The sequence below is a fragment of the Mustela nivalis genome, assembly GCF_964662115.1.
Source record: "Mustela nivalis genome assembly, chromosome: 4".
Taxonomy (NCBI): Eukaryota; Metazoa; Chordata; class Mammalia; order Carnivora; family Mustelidae; genus Mustela; species Mustela nivalis.
The window spans coordinates 65,762,763-65,783,411 of NC_139023.1; the positions used below are offsets into that span (position 1 = coordinate 65,762,763).

Here is a 20,649-nt window from a genome sequence, read left to right on the forward strand (position 1 = left end):
TGGTGTTATTTCCCTTTAATTCAGATACACAACGTTTGCAGCAGTTTAAAAAAATTTAAATACATATCGCATGTCAGTCCTTCCCTCTCTTCTTGGAAGCGGACAGTCAGGTCCAGGTCAGAGCTCCGGGACGTGCCCCTCACAGCCTTGCTGGCTCCCCACGTTGGGGGGATGGTGGTGGTGGCATGGCAGGAGTGCAGAGCCCGCTGACTGGCACCGCACCATAGCGCGCACAGCCCGCCAACTGGGACCGCACCGTAACGCATAGCGGCGAGCGTGGACAGGGGGCCCCCGCTCAGCTCGGAGCTCAACCACCTGCATCCATGACAGCCACGATCCTCCAGCACCAGTGGTCACCACCCAGTTTGCACCGGGAAACAGCAGGGACTGTACAGGGCCAGGTGTTCCCAGAAGCACTCGGGGGAGGGGAGGGGGTTCCTTCGACTGCATTGAAGGTGACGGGTGCACAGGGGAAAGTGACCCCTGAATCTTCCAGGCCAGCAGCAGCAGCACAGCCCTCCTGAGCTCTCCAGCAAGGCAGGTCACCTGCTGCTGCCCCCTGCCCCCCACAAAGAACCACCCCACAGTCACCCTGACCGGGAGCCATGGCTTCAAGGGCTCACTGCAGAGGGAAGGACACAATGGAAAGTGAGGACTGGGAAGGTGCTCACAGTATCTGAACTCCACTCCCCACCCCCACCCCCACGGAAGAAAGCTTCGTCAGAGTCTGTTCCAAAAGAACTCACAACAAGGGCTCGTTGCAGCTCCCCGGGAGAAGCTGCCCTGGGGCCCTGGGGCCTTGGAAGTGACATCTGCAATGGAGGGGGGGCCTGGGTGCGGTGGGGGTCCTCTAAGAGGCAGGGCCTTCTGATGCTACATTTGGGGTGTCTGGAAGGGTCAGCTTCATTCATCCTCTGGATCCATTTGCTGGCAAAAATAGGACAGGGCAGGAGATGCGGGCACTGGCAGCCCACAGTGGGGCAGCAGGGAGGGGAGGCACGTTTCTGGGGAAGGCATGCAGAAGGACATCGCCCTGGTTTCATTCAAGTCTGTGTTCAAAGTGTCAGCAGGAAAACAACTCCCCCACTGCAAATAGACCTGCCAAATTAGCATTTTCAACAACATCTGGATTGATGACTGCTGCTTGCCACAGACTTCTAGGAACTTGATAGAGTTTTAATTCCTTGTGCAGAGAGCTGGAAAGGCGGACCCTTTTCTCAGGATTTTAACGAGCAATGACACAGTTCCTAGATGTCTCAGCCATGCAACCAACTCCACGTGGCCAGCCAAGAAAAGCCGAATTCTGAGAACTGCCTCAGCCATCCTGGGTAGCCTTGCACATTTGCACACAGAGACATACGTACAATCACAGGTCTGCGCAGGCACACACGTATCTGCTCTCCATGGCTAAGAACTGCGCTCGCCAATTCCTGTCCATCTCTGAGCACACAGCCCAGTGTGGGTCGTCGCCCATGGCCAGAGTGGGGCTCCAGGCCCCCTTGTTAAGAGATGACTTGTTAAGAGATGACGATCTCGGGTCGGTGACAAACAAGGGAAGATGGGGACGCCTACAGGTGAGCCCAGTGATATGGCTCCTAGGGGGAACAGCTCCAAACCTCCCATTCACAGTGCTACCGCCTACAATGCCAACACCTCAGCAGGAAGAGCACGTGGCCCGCAGTGCTCCCATCTCAGGGCCGAGGAGGTAATGGGGCGGGTGGGGGTGGGGGCACACTTTCCTCGCGCTCACAAACATCCCACCAGGCTTTTTATGGGAAATGGCAGGTCAAGAAATGGGAGGCCAGCGGGGGCGGGAACAATGGTGACCTACTTTCCATTAAGGTTCCCTTCCGATCCTGCTCAGACATGGGACCCATTTCTACCACTCACGCCCTGGTTCGGTGGGGCCTCTGTGGAGGCTGGCGGGAAAACCCTGCACCCCAGTAGGTCCCAAACCGCAGCAGCAGCAGGAAAGGGCAGAAGGAAACGGGAGCTCTGGGGCAGATAGTCAGCTCAGGAGTCTCCCGGCAGTTTGGCTGCGTGTGTTATGGTGGGATGTCAGGCCCATGCTGGCCAGACGTTAGGGTAACTAACCATGTACCAATATTCCTCCTCTGTAGACTCTGGAAAAGGGCTTTGATGTTCTCTTCCACTTACCCTATGAAATACCCCAAACACTACCTGCATTTGAACTCACAACCAAGCTGAATGGTGTGGCGGTCACCACGTGACGATGTGCCGTCTCTGGGGGCCAAGAGGGCAGAGAGCCTGCCAGCCTAGTCAGACAGCAAGCACGGGCCCACTTGTAGGCACACCACACCTCTGTCCAGCAGAGGTCAACCCAAACGGCCAGGCCTCTTCTGCACTGGACAATTTGGCTACTTTGGGGCTGGAAACAGCAAGCTGGTCCTGTGGCCTAGGTCTGGGAAGAAGCAGTGGCTCTGAGGGGCCATGGGCCAGCCAACCACTGCCCAGTCCTGTCTCCTTCCTGCTCCTTCCAATCGAGCCCCATCTTGGGTCCACTGGGCTCAGATCTGCACCCTCCCGAAAGGAGGCCCAATGTATAGGCTAAGCTGGGAAGGGCACCTAGGAGGTGCTGGGGTCCTTCTTGAATGGCTGCCAACCTTTGCCCTTGACCAAGAGCCTGGGCCCTAACACACAAGAGGGACCACATGGGAACCAGACCCCAAGAGCGGCCAGTTGGCCCATGGACAGACAGCCGCCCAGACTCCACTCGGGATGGGGTCACAGGCCAACCGGGCCAGTGTCACTGGACACGACAGACTATCAGAGCTGGGTGGGCTGGCCTTGTCAGTGAGGGACCAGCACAGTAGTCCTTCACTGGGGTGGAAGCTCTGGAGCCGTCCAGGTGGGAGGAGAGACCCCACCTGTGCATGGGACAGGGGCCAGTACTTTCCAATCCCCAGAGAGGCTGTGTGCGTTCCTGACGCAGACACCTCAACATTAAACAGCCTTAGATTCTTACTATATGTGAACGCGTGAGAAAGGGCGAAGTGCGCCACCGAGCGCGGCTGGCGTGTTAATATGGAAGGCAGGTGTCCGGCAGGAGGAGCTGCGGGACGGAGAGCAGGTGGTGGCGGGAGCGCCCCTATTCAGGGAAGCCTCCACCGGTGCTGCTGCGTGCGGCACAGACTTGGCAATGCACATACTCTACGCGGGCAGAGAAAGTTACCTTAAAATTAATCTCTTTACTGATATAATTAAACTTTAAATCCTGAGAAGAAAACAGAGAAAGGGAAGTATGGCGCTGGGTGTCACGTACCCAGCAACCCCCCCACCCCGGACCCGCACACACCGCAGAGCCCGGGGGAGTGCTCCCCACAGCCCGCTGGCACCACCTCCTGCCTGTGGGACAGCAGAGGGGCCCGGGCCACCCTGCAAGCACAAGGACTCCGCCCTGGATGCAAGAGCAGCTGTGGCCCGGCAGCCGCGAGCAGACTGGGCATGGGGAGGACGGGAACGGCTGGTTAGCTGGCGTCTCGCACTAGCCGCGGCACAGAGGGTTAGTGACACAGCTGCCCTGCCCTCCGCAAGGACTCAGGCTCAACCCCACGTTACTGCATATGCTCCCTGCAAGGAGCCTCACTGCCACAGGGCTCCTCCGTCACGTGGCAGAGCCGGACACCGCCTGCCCGGCCACGATGCGACACGGGGGAGCAGGGAGGCCCGTGTGCAGAGCTGCGCCGACACAGGCGGGATCCCCAGCTCCAGGGTCACTGCCCCACGTGGGCGCTCAGCACGCAGCGACCTTGTGGACGTTCCGCAAACAAGTCAGCAGTCGATGATACGGGTTTCCTGGTGCCGCGACCACCTCGAACACAGACTGAAAGGCCCGGCGGTCCAGCTCCTCTTCTATCTGGTGTCTATAAAAGTCCGTGGCCACCAGGCAGAAGAGGTTAATGTCCACTTGCTCCAGCTTGCCCATCCTGCTGATGACGTGGGGAAGGCTGGCAGATGAGTCAAGGGAGCAAAGCTCAAGTGAGGGAAGAATGAATGGTCTCCCGTCTGTGCCTCTCTGGCCTCACCAGGCTGTCCTTCCCCAACACAGGACTACACACAGGCTGCCCGGAGCAGAGGCAGGGCACCTGGACAGCAGCAGCAGCTGCCTCCCACCTCGTTCCTGCTAGCCAAGCTGGGAACGGCCAACAGACGCTGCTGCAGCAACCAGAAGCCTGGCTCTGCCCGGTGCGAAGGGGAGCCCCGAGGCGGGGGTGCTCCACTCCTCAGTACTTACCTGGCCTGGCTCCCCGCACAGTTCTGTCTGCTGATGCTCCCACGGGCCCTGCTCCCACAGAGGAAGGCCAGAGCCATGGCCCCCCAGCCCAGGCCCTCCCTGGCAATGCTGAGCGAGGCCAGCCGCCAGCACCAGGACCGCTGTCTGCTCAGAGGCTCTCGTTTGTCTTGGGGGAAGGCTGCCAGAGAAGAACATCCCCTTTTGGCAGCCAGCATTTTTGGGGTGGGAACTAGATCTTTACTTAAGCCTTTCACCCGCAAGGTTGACACGAGGCACAATGGACCAGGAATAATGAAAACCAGCATCAGCCACACAGCCAACTGCACAGGGCCCGAAGGCAGGCGGGAGGAGTCCACGGGGACCTCCTGCTGCCCGGGGCACCCCTCCCGCCCCACCTCTCCCAGTCCTGGTCAGTGTGGTAAACATTCGCCTTTCTGTTCTCTTACCAATGCTGCACTCTCTCGAGGCTTAAGATAAACGTCATTTGACAGCTGCATTCCTTGTAAAAACTCTAACAGAAAACAGGAACCCAGACGCTGACAAACAGAAACTACCGTGTGCCAGCCTGGACCCAGGGAAGGATACACAGCCGAGACCCATGGGCTAGTGGAAGCACTGACGAAGAAGCAGGAGAGGCTCCACACAGCCATGGCCACTGGGGTCCTCTGTGTGAAGTTGGAGAGGGACAGCATGACCCAGTCCCGGACCATGGATGACTGCCCAGTGGTGTGTAGAGTCTGGAAAACCTGAGAAAGATGAGAGGCGGGGTCATGGCAAGCTTCTGGTTCTCAAAGGTGAGGAACTAGGCCCACGGGCAAGTCTACTGGGTCAGCACACGCAGATAGTAAAAGGCATTCAGTCTGAAAAGTCTGGGTGAGTCAACCTCAGGGGCCCCGGCTCCATGACCCCATGCCCTCACCTTGTACACAACAGTGGCCATGAACTGTGGGTATGGCTGCTGGTTGGACAGAAATTCTCCAATGACTTTGTTCATGACATCCTGGGGTGGGAAGAAGTCATCCAAAAACTGAGGAAGGATCCGTGCCACCACTCTGGCTTCACAGGGGAACCCTTTCCTGACCCTAAAAGGAGGGGACACAGGTCAGAGTCTGGCCTCACCCTGAGAAGGCCTTGTGTCTGAAACCAGTTGAGAGATGGCCTGGGCCCTAGGACATGACCTGCAAGAGCAAAGAGGCGAAGCCCCCCAATTCCTGCTGACCTCGCTGGGGACCTGCAGGTGAACGCAGACCCAGTGCCCCCACCCCATGGTGGGGGCTGACTCAGAGAGGGGTTTCCAAGTCATGCCAAGTAATAAGCAGAAAGGGTTTCAGATGGTGCCATTGGAGAGTAAAAAAAAAAGCTCCTGGGAACCCTGTACACATTATGTTCATTTCTGTCCATGTCCAAATGCTTTATGACCTCCTTCTCAGCCCCCCATTCTGCTGCCACAGCACTGCAGTCAGCAAGGACCTTTCTTCTTCCTTGACTGGGCCCGCACACACTCCTGCTGATGCCCCTCACCCCCGAGACTTCAGTCTGCACCCCGAGGGTGGCCACGTGAGTATGTATGGAGGGCCATACACTGCGGAAAGTGCCAGAACTGACTCAGAAACTGGACCTGTGCCCCCTTCTAGGTGTGCTCAGATCCCCTGTTGCAGATGCTGGCTATAGCCTGGCACATGTGAGGCTGCTGCTCTGGGTGACACCCACAGCTGTCCCCACCTCGTGTCTGGAGCATGACCAAGTAGCACACCTGAGGGCACTCACTAAAACACTGGTCTATTTGGTTAGCACTGGGGCACAAAGTCCATGAAGACAGGGACCTGAATGTGGGCTCCCCTGCCTGCCACCCAGCTGTGGCCCGGCTTGACAGATCTGTGTAGAATGGAAGAATGGCTATAAATACTCATTTTAAATTTCAACACAGAAATAGACTGTAGTGCTTGGCTTTCCATAATACCTCATGGCCCAAGTGAACACAGGGACAACCTTGCTCAGTGTGCTCCAGTGAAAGCCAGATGCTTCTGGCAGACCGAGTTGAAGGAACAGGACAGGTTGAGCGGCACACAATGGGCCTCCCAAGGCCACAGACGCATCATGTCGCCTGGGCTGGGATGCCTGGGTCAGAACCGGGGACCCTGTCCTGGGGAAAGAGCTTGGCAAGGTGCCTAACCCATTTTCCAGAACTGGCAAGCCGAGCCAACCCTGGACACAAGCGCATGAAGTAGGGGAAGGCGGGGATTAACTACAAGCCCCCAGAAGCACTTCTGTTTACTGTCTAAATATTTGTCATAGTCCACTCAACACTAGCCCTGAAGTTACCACTAATGCTGCTCAAAGGCTGGGCCCCCACGCCCCAGGGGTAGGCAGCCGAGCGCGTTCTGACCACGAGGTTCTTCTCCCATGAAGGCAGCAGCGTGTGATGGATGTCTTCAGGATTGCTCAGAAGTCCATGTGCAGGACTTGTCTCGTTAACAAGCTCCCCCTAACGCCTCCATGCTGATGGGTGCTCCCCGCCACCTTCACGAGAGACGGGCGAGCACTCGGACTGACCTCAGAGCTGGTAAACCCCAGACTCCTGGGTGCTGAGCTTGAAGGATGGCCCACTGCCGCAGAGCCTTGAATGTGGTGTGTGCCCAGTCGGGACACAAGTAGGAAGCTAGAGGACCACAGGGGCAAGGCTGAGAGGAGAGCAGGTGCGTGGGAAGGCAACTGCCTCCAGCGAGCACGCCAGGGCAGCTCAGGGCAAAGGTGGGCTTCATTTCTTACCTGTCAAAAAGAACAGACACGCGCTCCATTGCCACAATCACTGACTCGCTGTCTGGGGTCGCAGGGCTGGGGTCTGAGCTTCTGCCCGGACTGAGTTTCTCCTTTCCTGAAACAAATCGTTTGGTACTATTATGTTTTGAAGACTGTGCCTTGAACTCACAGCAGTTCAACAAACCCTGGGAGATGCTGTGAAGCCAGCTGAAGGGAACTCTCAGCAGCCCAGGGCCCGACCCAGGTACACAGGGCTCGGTGGTCGGTCTGCAGACCTGCTCCCCAGGCTCGGCTCTGAATGAAGCCTGTACAGCAATGTGACCTTGAGCCCATTACCCCATGATCCCAGACTCTAGATCTCCCCCAAATACCAGGGAGGCCCCATGGTCTGTGTCCCAAGAATGAGAATGCTTCTCTCTCACAGAGACAGGAGGCCCATGTGGCCTGGATCCCGGGGTCACTAACCTGCCAGGCCCGGGTGGGCCTGGGCCAGTCTCTGGGGCCCCGCAGCTCACCTGTGTACATGCAGGTAAGCATCAGGCCCAGGGCGGCCATGGCCCGGTGTGGGCTGTGCACATTCACTCTGTCCACACTCAGCTTGACCAGGGACTCCGCATCCAGCCGGCAGAGTTGTTCTGAGAGCAGGAGGCGCTCCAGGCCCCGCAGAACGCAGTGGTAGATGATGGATGGGGTGGATTCCTCACTTCCGGACAGCATCACCCCACACATCTGAGTGAGAAGAATTACTTCTGGGTCAGGCCTCTGTGGCTCGTGCCTATTCCCCAAATCAAAATGACCTGACCGTTCCCCTCCACGGGTGACCATGTGTGCACGCCCACTCCTATTCCAGAGCAGGCCGCCCCAGGCCACTCACCTGTATGATTGAGGCTGAGAACTCTGGGCCCACGTCCAGGGGATAGTTCTCGATCAGGTAGAAGGCGGTGGCGCACATGACCAGCACATGCTGCTGGCTGTGAATGTTCACGCAGCTGAAACCATGAGGTGAGGACCAAGCTGATGGTATGTTCTGTCCCTGTATCTCAGGGACCTCGGCCCCCGTCCCCACGGAAGGGTGCCACCCTGGGCCCCACCACCTGATGTGTGATCCACCCTACCCTATCTCACATGGAGACCCCACAAGGCCACTCATACTCACTGGGCCACCGCCTTGAGGTTGGAGAGGAGATAGTCGCTGATGACTGGGACGAGCTGCTTTGCTGTCTCGTCTAGAAGGTCGCACTCCAGCACATAGAGCGCACCGTGCAGGGCCCCAACCTTGCTGGGCAGGTGGCTGCTCCTCAGCGTGCTCTCTAGCAGCCGGCTGACTGGCTCTGCCACAGCCTTGTCCTAGGGCACGGGCACAGGGGCAGAGGTTAGCCCACCAGAACGGGAGAGACTGAGGAGGGGTTGACCTCATGCTATAGAGGAAGACAGTATACTGCGAGGACTTTGCTGGAGAGGCCTGCACAGCACTGGCCCTAGGCAGGCGCCTGGGCTCCTGGCCATCGGGAGCCTTCTCAGCTCCTCAGACGTGCCCCCCACCCTGTCTGCACCCACTCTACAGTCGGTGCCAACACCCTTTCCTCCTGTCCCCTTCCCACGCTGCAGTCAGCACCAACAGCTCTGCGGTTGGAGCTGAGCCACAGAGAAGGGCCCACAGGATTAGCCCTGGCGAGAGCCCTGCTCTGCGTCTCTCATGAGCTTCCCCGGAAGAAGGGACGCCACATGTGTTGTCACACGGCGCTGCTGGGAACAGAGTGTGTTCCACCTGACTCCCCGGGAGAGGATGCTGGCTGCTGGTGCCTGTTTCCTCTGGACTTCATCCCTCCAAGGCCCCCCACCCGGTACCTGTTCCCTTCACTATTTTGCCTTATCTGTGTTCACCGGGATAAACCTCCAGCTGTGAGTATATGTGAATCTTCCCAGCAAAAACCCAGGGTGGTCTTGGGGACCCTGGACAGTAGTCTACACCGACCTGGACCAAAATGTTACCTGTGTTCTTTCAGTGCCCAAGACCTAGTGGTGCGCTGCAGAAACCAAGCATGCCACACTCCTCCCTCCAGACTCACTCCTTCTTGGGGAAGAAGCAGCTGCAGAAAGCAGCATGGGGGTGGGGTGACCTTAGTGCTCATGAGCCACCCCCCCCCCCGGATGGGAAATGTGGCTCTCGCCACCAAGGGTTCCTGTGAGCCAATGCGCACACGCCAGGGTGGGGTGCTGCCTTCCCAAGAACCCCTCCCAACCAGAGGCCAGCCCCTGCCTCTGCAAACCCCAGCAGGACCTGCCATGAGAGAGGCATGGTCCCCATCGCTGTGGAAATATGTGGCTACAGAGCCCCCACCTTCATGGGAACATCTGCGAGCACGTCAGGACAGGGACAGTGTGAACATGCAGCGTTTGCCTCAGGATCTTCTGAAAAATGCTTTTAACTTATTCAATTTATTGACAACACAACATTTGTCTAGGGGGATCTGGGCCTGAGTACAAAAACACAATTAGGATGAAAATGCAGCCAGCAGCTGAAATCCCCCACAAAGACAAAAAAAAGACCCTTTCAAGTCCAGCTTTCACGTGTCTCTCGACACCCGGAGAGCACACACTTTGAAGTGACGTGCTCATGGGGGCAAGCTGATGGACTCATTGTTCCTGCTCCTGGATGGTGGCTCCACAGGATGCAGGGTACCTGCCCAGGCACTTGGGAGCAGAGGCACAAATTCAACAGGGGCCACAGCCAGAAAGGGGCAAGAGGCAGGGCTGCAGGCCACAGATGTGGGCCCACACCTCTGCTACGTCCTGTGTGACCTGGTCTTGGCCTTCTCCACAAAGGGCTGGGTGGGGGAGACCTGCCGCAGCACCAGGACAGACAGAACCGCATGGGGATGTGGAAGAGGCAGCCTCCACGTGTGGGATAGATGGAGGAGTCCCTGTTGCCAACAGGAGGCTGAGCCCCAGGGTCACTGGCAGCAGCTACGTAGCCGAGAGCACAAGCCAGCTTGGCGCTGTCCGGAGGCCGAGCTTTCGTCCCTGACAAGCTAACAAAGGCAGGGCCTGTGCACAAACATGTTCATGTGCCCACAGCCTATCTGGTGAGCGGACACCACGTGAGGGTGCACAAAGAACAGCGTGCACCCCACTGGTCCAGTTCTTGTCAGTTAGCTGCGGAGTAAGAAAGGACTCACTAGTAGACCATGTGCCCTCCTGCCAAGAAGAGACCAGAGCACCCAGACTATGGGGGAGGACATGCAGGGTTTCTAGGGTAACATGGCCCCCAGGAGGGAAGCTCCAGTGAGAGGAAGCACAGGGGTCTGGGGGGTGGGGTGCATGGGCGATTGGAGGAGGAGCCATCACATTTCTACTGCCTGCACCCCTGGCTCCTGGGGAAGATGGGTCACTGTGATGTGGTACTAGAGCCCTAAGCCGAGGCTTGCCCACACAACACACTTCACCATGACCCACGAAGAGGCAGATGACCTCCAGCCCGTGCCAGGTTGTCCAAAGCCAAGGCTACACCTGTGGACAACACCAGGCGGCCGACCCCAGGTGGCTCCCACAGCAGCCCACACTTACCATCCCGAGGACAGCAGCCGCCTTGCAGGTGGCAGGCACCAGGTATTGGGTGAGAATCTCGTCTTCGGCAGGGTGCACCCTCCGCAGCTCTGTGAGCGCCGAGTACATCATCTCAAACTGGGTGCGCTCCGTGAACAAGTCCGACACCACCAGGAGCTGGGGGCACAGGACGTTCAGACAGCAAGTAAGCAACAACATCCAAAATGCACATGCTGGGTACCCAAAGGAGTCCTGGCCAGGTATGCAAGTGGCCCCCATGGAAACCTACAACAGAGGCGTAAACAGACCAGGCGAAGGACTGGTCACCGAGTAGCCTCTGAAGAATGCTTCTGTGCTACAATGCCCAGGGAGAGTCGACGCCTGGATCTGTCAAGGCCGCGGTGCCATTGAAAAGCCCTTCAACTGCTTTTCTGCAAAACACCAGACCCCTCTTAGGTCCCCCCTGCCCCATAGCACTGGGGTACAGGCTCTCCAAAGCCCTGGACAGAGAAATGGGCCACTATTTCAGAAATAAATGCTTGGATGATTCCATCTCCCCAAAATGTTGAGTTCTCAGAGGCTCACTTCTTCCGCCATCACCTGGCACGCAGGCAGAAGCGCTGCCCTCCTCAGAGGCCCGGGCGCAGGCCACACAACGCTCAGTGAGACCCCGGCAGCAGCAGTGCTGAAGGCGGACACAGCAGACACTGGGGTGCCTCCCAGGCCTCTTAAGGTTGGAACTGCTTCCGTGGTAACATGGAGACCCTGTCTGCCTTTCTACTCTCTTCTGACCATAGAGAGGACTTTTCTAGAAATCCTTTGATATTAGACTGAAGGCAGAGCAGACATAAGAATCCAACTCTTGGAGTGCCTGGGTAGCTCAGTGGGTTAAAGCCTCTGCCTTCAGCTCAGGCCATGATCCCAGGGTCCTGGAATTGAGCCCCACATCGGACTCTATGCTCAGCAGAGGCTTTTTTTTTTTTTTTTAAAGATTTTATTTATTTATTTGACAGACAGACAATGATCACAAGTAGGCAGAGAGGCAGGCAGAGAGAGAGGGGGAAGCAGGCTCCCCACCAAGCAGAGAGCCTGATGTGGGGCTCGATCCCAGGACCCCGAGACTATGACCCAAGCCAAAGGCAGAGGCCCAACCCATTGAGCCACCCATGTGCCCCAGGCAGAGGCTTTAGCCCACTGAGCCAACCAGGTGCCCCTCCAACTCTCTTTTAAAAAAATCAGTCAAGAGATTTGCAAAAATGTAAAACAAGGCTCGTCTTACTAATTGTTTAAGAAGTGCTATTTTAAAATAAAAATCACTGTTATTTTAAATGGATAAATAAAAAAAACCCTTATTACAGGTGCTTACTATTTATTGATTTTTGGAAAAAAAAATCAGGTTGTAAACTTTCACTACACATTAAAAAGGAGGTTTTGGGTATTTCCCCTTGACAAGGTATCTAATGATTTAAGAACCGTAAAAGCTGCGTACTGGCAAGAACCAGGCTCAAAGTCGTTGCCTGCCGTTACTGGATGGAGGCATGTCAGGGCTGGAGCCCCCCCATGGCAGAGACCGTGCAGACGCCTCTAGATGGCTGGACCATGGGCAGGAAGCAGGGACTGAAGTCGTGGGCTCCGAACTCTCACTCACTTCCTGCTACATGATGGTATGGAGGCGAAGACAGTGGCTCACAAGGAACTATTTGTAAACCACACGATTCCACTCCCAGTTTGGTGAACAACGCAGACCCAGTCCTCGCACAAATGCCCTTTGGGGTCTTCGATTGTGCAGGAGGCCGAGTCCACAGAGAGAACAACTGCCCACACAGGAGCTTCTCAAAGGGGGTGTGGAGGCAGGACTGAGAGTCCAGCTCCCATCTAATAAAGCAAACGGTTACGAGATGGGCCCTTAAGGTGAACGTGGCTAAGCAAGGGGGCCTTCAGAGCCTCCCCATGTCATGACGCACACGGCAGTCTCACCGGCCAGAGATCAGAAACGTACAAAGCGGCCCCTCCCTGGGCTGGAGAAATAGGATTTCACCCTCCTGTACCTGCAAGCCGCTAAGAGCGCCCTCCCAGTTTCCCAGAGACCGTGGACTATGTGACTGTGCGCAGCATCTGTACTGCTGCGGACATGTGAGCGTGGGCATGCCAATTACCCGAGTGCCGCGCCTGTGGGGGAGCAGGGAAGGCGAACTTACAGATCGAACCACTTCACTGATCAGGATGATGGGCGTCCTTCGGGCTGAACCTGACGGCAGGATCCAGCGACTATACAACTCGAGCAGAAACTGGGAGCAGGAGTGGATATCAACCCCCGCCCGGTGCTTCCTGCAGAGTGAAACCAGAGGGGCGACCACCCCACCACACACAGATGAGACACTCATGTCAAACAGTACCCCAAACAAATCAAATAACCCAGAAGAAACCTCAAATTGTAGAAATGAAGGGCAGATGGGAGACCTGGAGTTGACGGGTGACGTGGGTGGTGACGCCGGGGCAGGGACATCGGCTTCCTCCTCTTCCTCTTCCTCCCACTCCTCCTCTCTCAGGGGCGTGATACTGTTCCCCAGCCACACGGAGTGAATGGACACCTTGGGGAGACAAGGCCGTGGGCTCAGTGCTCAGGCGTGGGGTTGTCCCGAGCTGCAGGCCCCCCGCTTCCTCTTGCTTCTGAAGATGGTGGCAGAGTGCTGGGACAGGAGCACCTCCCCATGCACCCAGTTCACACAGGCCCCGTGCTCCCATACGTCTGTTGGCATGGAAGTCCTCTGGCATGCAGCACAGACCTCACCCAGCTGGTGAGCCCCGTCCACACACCAGCCCAACTCCCATTCAGCACAAACATCGTTTCCCCCTCAGATCCCATCAGCCGTGGGGGTCCTGGCACGGGGGGTGGGCCGTTTGGAGGCGGCTGCCTGAAGGCTGCCACAGACGGACTGAAAACCACGAAGCCTCAGAGCCAGCTTCGGGCCTCGAGAGAGGGCGGCCCTTCTGCTCCCTTCCCTCCCCAGAAGTCAGTGATCGCTCGGTACAGAGGGACACAGGAGCCGCCTGGTTGTCTAGTCTAGTCTAGCCTACGGTCGGGGCTCCACTCCTGGTGGCTGTGCGTAAACACAGAAGCTCAAGAAGGAAGGCAATGGGGCTACTGCTTCTGGATCCAGGAGGAGGTCAGGCACCCCCAGAGAGCCACAGGTAGCTCCCTCAAAGCCTGTGCCTCAGAAACCTACTTCTGTAGAATCACCGATACTGAGCCCCAACAACCAGATTTATCTCGGGCAGAAATGTCTCGGCAAGGACAGCATGGAGAGCCTGGCTGTGGCTCCTTGTTCCTGGAGGAGTGTGTGTGAGCAGGAGAGGGTAGGACGGAGTGGGCCTGGGGGCTCTGCCTCGAGTCTGTGCCAGGGACCACTGAGGATGCCCTCGGGACAATCAAGTGTTTCCAACACCTGCTCTGGCCAATGTCCCCTGAAACAAAAGCTAAAAAGGAAACAGTCCTGTGTAACTGCTAAGTAAACCAGTAAGGTGTGAGAGAACACAAATGTGGACAAGGCAGCCGACGGGCCACCCATGGGTGTCCCCTCCACCCGCACACATGTCCTCTGGCTCCTCGGCCTGCACTATCATATGTGTCACTGACCTGCCTTTCTCACAAGGACACAAAGCACACAGCTCAAAGTGACCCATCCAGGAAGCCGTTGCCCTGGTGCCCAGAGCCGCCCCATCTGCTGCACTGGGTTATGTGGCCCCACTTCCCTCTGAGTTGGCAGCAGGGATGCCTGGGGCCCAAACCGAGCAAGGGCCCTACTGTGTGTTCACCACACCCAAGCCTGGTGGTCTAACGCCTGACTCATACCACCTCGCCGCACTTATACACACTCACATCACTACAGACACAAGATCCTTACATCATCTTTGGAGAAGAGAATATAAATGAGAACAAATAAAAGAAAAGCCCTCCTTTTATTTAAAAAATGCATGTAATTTTTCTGGATGCATCCAATGGCCCAAATTCAGGGCAGACAAGAACGAGTGAGGATAGCAGGGGGACATGCCCTGGCTGCTCGAGGCAGGGGAAGCCGCCGCCGATACTGACCTGTCCAAGCTTGTAGCTCATGTTCCCCAGCTCCCGCTCGGGGTTGATCTGTAGCAGGAGCTTGTCGTGGCTGATGAGGGCACCTGGGGGGGTGACAACACCATGAAGGCCATCCTGCATGGAGCCTGTCCAGCAGCACCTACCCCGAGAGGCAAGGAGGACAGCTCTGCAGAGCCCGGAGGGCCTCTGGGGCCTTCTCGGGCAGGCCAGCGCGGCCATGCTGAGTTGGCTCCCTCTGTAACACAGGAACAGCCAACTGCTCGGGAACCCACTGGGGGTGAGTGGCCAAGACGTCGGTCAATAGCTGCAGGTGGGGCTGTGGCCCAGCAGGTCTGCACTCTGGGGGCCCTGATGACAATGTCCATGGGCAGCACCTCCTGGGACCCTGCCCTGTGTCTAGGCTGTCCAGCTGCACCCACCAGATACCCGCACTCAACCCATCTTTTCTACAACCACTGTCTTTCACACACTCTGCACCCTAAACAACCCCCAGCCAGAGGTCCCTGGCTTACCCTCCACCAGATCCAGCGTACACGTGCCCCGTACCAAGAGACTCCTGCCCCCATGCCCCTGGGGTGTTCGCACCTCTCCAGGCACCCACTTGCCCCAGCTCCTGTGATAGTGAGTGAGGCCACCTCTCTCTCCTAGGGGCACAAGCTGCTCAAGGGACCCAGGGCCATCGAGTGCACGCTCCTGAGCATGGTCCAGTGCTCCAGTAAATGTCTAGTGTCTGTACGGCCACACAGAATGCTCTCCAGGTAAAGCTCTCAGGATGCTTACAATCACAGGACCTAACAACCCCTAAAATAGACTAGGTAATCAAAAAAACGCTTTCTGTTCCACAAAAAATCTGTGTATTAAAACAACTACAACAAAAAAAACACAAAAAAAACCCCCACAACCCCGCCCCCCCACCACCAAAGTTCCTTCTTTTAAGCCCGGGGGACAAATTTCAGTGCCCATTACATGGCAGGCACATAGCCCGTAGGCCCAGACAGAACAGGTGCTCCTGGCCAGTGGCAGATATAGGGCGGGGGAGGGGAGGACAGCAGGGGGCAGGGAGCTCAGCCCCAGAGATGTCCAGCCCCAAGGGTCTCTCGCCATAGTGCTCTCTGCTTTGAAGCTGGAGAGTCACAGGAGTCACTGAGGAACTCTGTTGATTTTTCCCGGGAGCAACTAGTTCAACTTCTACCCTCCCAGGAGCACCGCCTGTCTCAGGCTGAGTGCTGCTCCACTCCTCATGGCCTGACTGGTGAGGGACAGCATTCCAGTTCAGTTCCAGACTCGAGCTCCTCAATACCACTATGCTCACCTAGCCCTGAGTGAGACAGGTACTCATAAATTAGAGCTGTGCAGTGAGTACCACAGCCTCCAAAGACACCTCCAGTCCTCTGCCTGACTGGTGATGTTATTATCTTGGTCACATGTTAGTTCTGGCCCAGGGACAAATGGCCCCTCTTCCCACAGGTACCTGTCGTAGCTGGAGACAGAGAAGGGACGGGGTCCCACGCCTGGTATAAGTGATGGGTGGCGATGTTCTCTCTCTTTGAAACCATTGCTTGGATTTCCTGCTCTACAATTCCTCGGATAATACTCAGCTTCCTCCCAAACCTAAAATTCAGAACAAAGGTTAAAGAATATCTTGCTTCCTTTCAAAATCCTAAAAGCAAAAACCTTAAGGCTTCTTCCAGCTTTGCCTACAGGAAACAGAAGCCCCTGTGATCAGAAAGGACACTCCCTCTGAGGGGACTCCTGTCCACGTGGCCTTATCTAGTTCTTGCTCTGCTAGTCTGCCCTAAACACTCAGTGATCTCAACTGTCACAGGTTACCGAATCCCTCCTGGATTTGCACTCCGTATAGTGAGGCTACATGCTATATGCAAAAGTGTGCTGTTTGTCATTCTGGAAACAGACCAAAGGGCCCGGGGTGAAGGCGCTGGTCACTCTGGGCAGGGCAGACAGGTGCCTCACTGTTCCCACCTGGTGTCGAGGGCTTTCAGGGGCTTGTTCCGGGGCTGCTGCTCCAAGCAGCTCACAGCGGGGTTGCCGGCCACAGGCACAGTCATTGCACTCAGCACCAGCGATGTGATGGCCTGCACAGCCAGGACATTGATCTGGGTCCTCTCTGTGTCTTCCTGGAAGGAGAGCCCACACTTCATCAAGTCACGAGCGTCCAGACACCGGAAACCACTTCTGCCCCTACCTGCACACAGAACCCGAAGGCCGTGGTTCTCAGGTCACAGGGTCTTATGGGGAGCCTCGAGTGCTGTAGAGGGACATGCCTTCCCAGCAAGGATCCTGTTTTTTGGTTTCGTTTTTGGTTTGTTTTTGTTTTTTTTTTAAGATTTTATTTATTTATTTGACAGACAGAGATCACAAGTAAGCAGAGAGGCAGGCAAAGAGAGGTGGGAAGCAGGCTCCCTGCTGCTCAGAGAGCCCAATGCGGGGCTCGATTCCAGGACCCTGGGATCATGACCTGAGCCAAAAGCAGAGGCTTTAACCCAGTGAGCCACCGAGGCGTCCCAAGGATCCTGTTTTGTCTGCCTAAGTTCCCCACATCTGTGACTTGAAAGAAATCTGATGACTGATGTCTGTCTTTCAAGGCAAGGTCACCTACAGGCACAAATCTCCAAAGGCATATTACTTTTTAAGAAATTGCCCTTCAATTTTCTCCCTCATTTTAGGAACTCCGCATATGACAACCTGTTAGTTCTATACATGAATTTAAAGACACTCGTGATTTCTGACACATTTACTCTTTGAACTGACATTTCTATGAGTTTGTGCCACATTCCTATCTGATGGCTTTCAGTATCTCAGGCTTTGCCTTATCAGAATGTGGCTTGTACTGACAGTACAGGAATGTGATGCATCCGAACATTCTAAGAAGCCCCGCCAGTCAAAGAAACACAGGTAGGTACCCGTATCCACGGCCTTTACCACGTGCCTTTTCATTCTGATCCAACCTACATGCTGTACGTGAACTCTGATAGGCAGAACTCAAACATACTTCCCAGAAAAGGTGTAACCCTACTGACCCTAAATGCAGAATGTGGCAGCCGCTGGCCATCAAGGCCACTGCAACTTCAAGGGGATTTGCTCCTGCTCTGCAATGTTAGTCTAGACTAGACTGGCCACCCTTGTAAACCTAAGTCAAGACCAAAACAACGAGCCTTCTGCCCTTCTTCGGTCCCCCACGAACAGGTCACCAGCTGCCTTGACTGCCCAGGTGCCAGCCAGGGGCTGTGCGGGCCCGCACATGGCCTTACTTCTGGTGGGCTCTCCTCCTGCTCCATCACCAGGGGCTGAGTCACCAGGACACCAAGGAGGGTGGCCCACGTCTCCTCGAACTGAGTGCGGCTGGTCCAGCCTAGGAATGCAAATGTTATGTGAGACAGAGTCACCCACTCCCCAGCCTCGATGTGATGTGGCAGCTGGGCTGCGTGGCTGCAGCTGGAATAGGCCCCACCCCTAGGGTCGACACGCAGCTGCCCCCTTGAGCCGCATGCCGGTTCAGAGATGCAGCCACACTGCCAGCTCCATTCCATCCACAAAGAAACAGAAGAACACACGTCTGAGGCCACACGACAAGCAAGGGGCACCATCTCCACCCCTGCTGTGAAGACACAGTGAAGAGAAGGGACGTCCCAGCAGCAGGCCACATCCGAGTGGGTCTGAGCTGCTCCTGCCCTGCTCACTGGAAGGCTCCCAGGTCTTCCCCAAAGACAGAGCGCAGCCTGAAGCTGCAAGCTGCACAGCCATGTCCAGACAGCAGGCCCCCAGACTGCACGCTTGGAGCGGGAGCCATGCGTGCCCTGTGACTTTTCAGAGAAGCTGCTGAAAATAAAGAACTTAAGGCAATGGTTTCTCTGATTCTGTCTAAAGAACAGATCGAAAGGGTGTCACCCAGTGCGGGTACTCGTATCTGGCAGAGGTGTGCCTATAGGTCACCCTCAAGCACCGTCACCACCAGCGCCCCTCAAGGGGAGGGCTGAGTGCCATGCTTCCTATTCCCACACGTGGCCTGGGAGGTGGCTGTGGCCATGCCACTTGCACTCGGGCTACGAGGAACAGGTGGGGGTACTGAAGGCCAGAAAACCAGAGCAATAAACTTGAGGATCTTCTTTTAAACTGGAAGCGGGGGGATTAGGTGCAGCAGACAGATGTTTACACAGTTTATTTAGGGGAAAGGAGAAGAACGGACAAAGACAAAGGCGAGGGCGAAGCCAACAACAGAAAGAGACTGTGGAGCTGCCCGGGGTCCCTCCTGCAGGTCTGAGTAAGGACTCAAGCACAAGGGTGCCTGAGCAAGGATGGGAGGGACCGCACACAGGGGCCAGCCAGGAGACCGCCTGGGAACCACCTCGAGGACGGGAGAGAAACGAAGCTGCCTGAGGTAGTCTTGGATCACTGCTGAGACTGCACTTCAGACACGGTAACCAACTGCTTGCTTCACTCAAAGGCAAAGGAGAGGCAAGACAGATCTAGCTACCTGAACCTTATGGGATCGAGAGGAGCACAAATTCTGCAGAACCCTGAGAGCACGGGGTCACGAGGACAAAGGGCAGACCTCATGGGTAGGTGGGGTACCCATTCCAGATGCTTCAGGAAACACCACAGCCGGACACAGCCACTCGGGACCTACCAACTACAGCCCTCCCACTGGATCGGGCCTCCAGCCATGAAATGAGGACAAAAAGGCAAGGCACTGTGGGCTGCAGGAAGTAGAGAAGCCACCCGGCGGGAAACCACAGAGGTGGTCCTTTACTGATGACGGTGCCAGTCGCGTCTCATTTGGCTTCCGAATCTATTAACGATGCTAAAGGCCTGACACTGGGAGTTCTAGAGCCTAAGATGCCTGTACCCACCGTCCGGGGGGAGTTCTGTCTCACACAATGAAGCCCCCCTTCCCCTGCTCCCTCCACCTGCTCACCCTGCACCCAAGGGAATAAGAGCAGCTGAGCTAGGCTGTGTGTGATCTGCCACCAGGGGCCTGTCCTGACTTCTGACAGGCCTGCTGTGTGAAGATGTGGTGTTAAACACCCATCCCGTCTCTCTCACACCCCCAAACACTGCACCAACCTGGGGAGCATTTTTCACGGTGACAGTTGGTATTCACCTTGGAATGTACTCACACATGACTGTATCAGGCCCTACATCCCCTGTGGAACAGACGAGAGGAACTAGGCACTCTGAGGACTAACAATTTTGGAAGAAAAACCCAGGCTACCTAGTGCATTGATGCGGTAGATGAACTCTTTAAAGACTTCCTTCTCCTGGAGGAACTCTACCGGGATCTCAGGGAAGGCTGTGCCAAAGTCCCCTCCTGGCTTGGGCGACCATCCGAGCTTCCAAACCTGAGAAGACAAAAAAGAAACAGAGTGACCCCAGTCAAGACAGGACAGCCACACTTTGAGGACACCATGAAGCATCCTTTCTCTACCCCCGGTCTCTCTCTGGAGGCCACGTGCCTACCGACAGCTCACACAGACATTCCTGAAAGCAAGCACACCATCCTTCTGAAAAACAGCTTCCATGCACTGCCCAAGATCTCCTACACTCCCACTTCCCTGACCGCCACAACCCACCCCGCACCTCCCCAGCTGGCTGTTCCCCAGTCAGTTCTCCAAAGTCCATGATGGCAGCCCCCGGGACGCAGCCAGGAGCAGCCCTGCCCCCAAACAGCAGCTGGTGTGTTAGATAAAGATGGGCGTCAGATGAGGTTTGGCTGTGTGCAGAAAGAGTCCCTGGTGGGTGGGCACAGAGAGCCGCACCATCCACACTTGTCACCTCCACCAACACAGGGCTAACCTGAGGCAGAACCGAGGTGGTCCTAGCAGCTGAAGAAGCCACCCCTCCAGCCAGCGGAGCAGACCCGTCAGCTCCCAATGCCCCAGGCGCACCCGTGGGGGCCTCGGAGACATGGCCAGCCCACCTCCGCAGTGCCACTGCCTCTCAGTTGGTTCAGGAAGATACAAGGTCTCTCTCTCACAGC

General features: G+C 56.4%; 1 protein-coding gene across 2 annotated transcripts in view; it reads right to left on the minus strand.

Annotated features, from left to right (window-relative positions):
• Positions 1-20,649, minus strand: part of HTT (huntingtin) — a 141,512-nt gene continuing 120,863 nt past the window's right edge. For both annotated transcript variants that reach the window (XM_082727054.1, XM_082727055.1), the window contains 15 exons: positions 19,885-20,011; positions 17,924-18,024; positions 16,635-16,789; positions 16,126-16,265; positions 14,655-14,737; positions 13,022-13,152; positions 12,760-12,889; positions 10,583-10,738; positions 8,172-8,362; positions 7,890-8,004; positions 7,531-7,744; positions 7,025-7,130; positions 5,175-5,337; positions 4,841-5,001; positions 1-3,968 (listed from right to left, as the gene is read on the minus strand). In XM_082727054.1, coding sequence (XP_082583180.1) covers positions 3,755-3,968; positions 4,841-5,001; positions 5,175-5,337; positions 7,025-7,130; positions 7,531-7,744; positions 7,890-8,004; positions 8,172-8,362; positions 10,583-10,738; positions 12,760-12,889; positions 13,022-13,152; positions 14,655-14,737; positions 16,126-16,265; positions 16,635-16,789; positions 17,924-18,024; positions 19,885-20,011 — 2,187 coding nt within the window. In that variant the 3' untranslated portion in view covers positions 1-3,754. The remainder of the gene's footprint in view (positions 3,969-4,840; positions 5,002-5,174; positions 5,338-7,024; positions 7,131-7,530; positions 7,745-7,889; positions 8,005-8,171; positions 8,363-10,582; positions 10,739-12,759; positions 12,890-13,021; positions 13,153-14,654; positions 14,738-16,125; positions 16,266-16,634; positions 16,790-17,923; positions 18,025-19,884; positions 20,012-20,649) is intronic.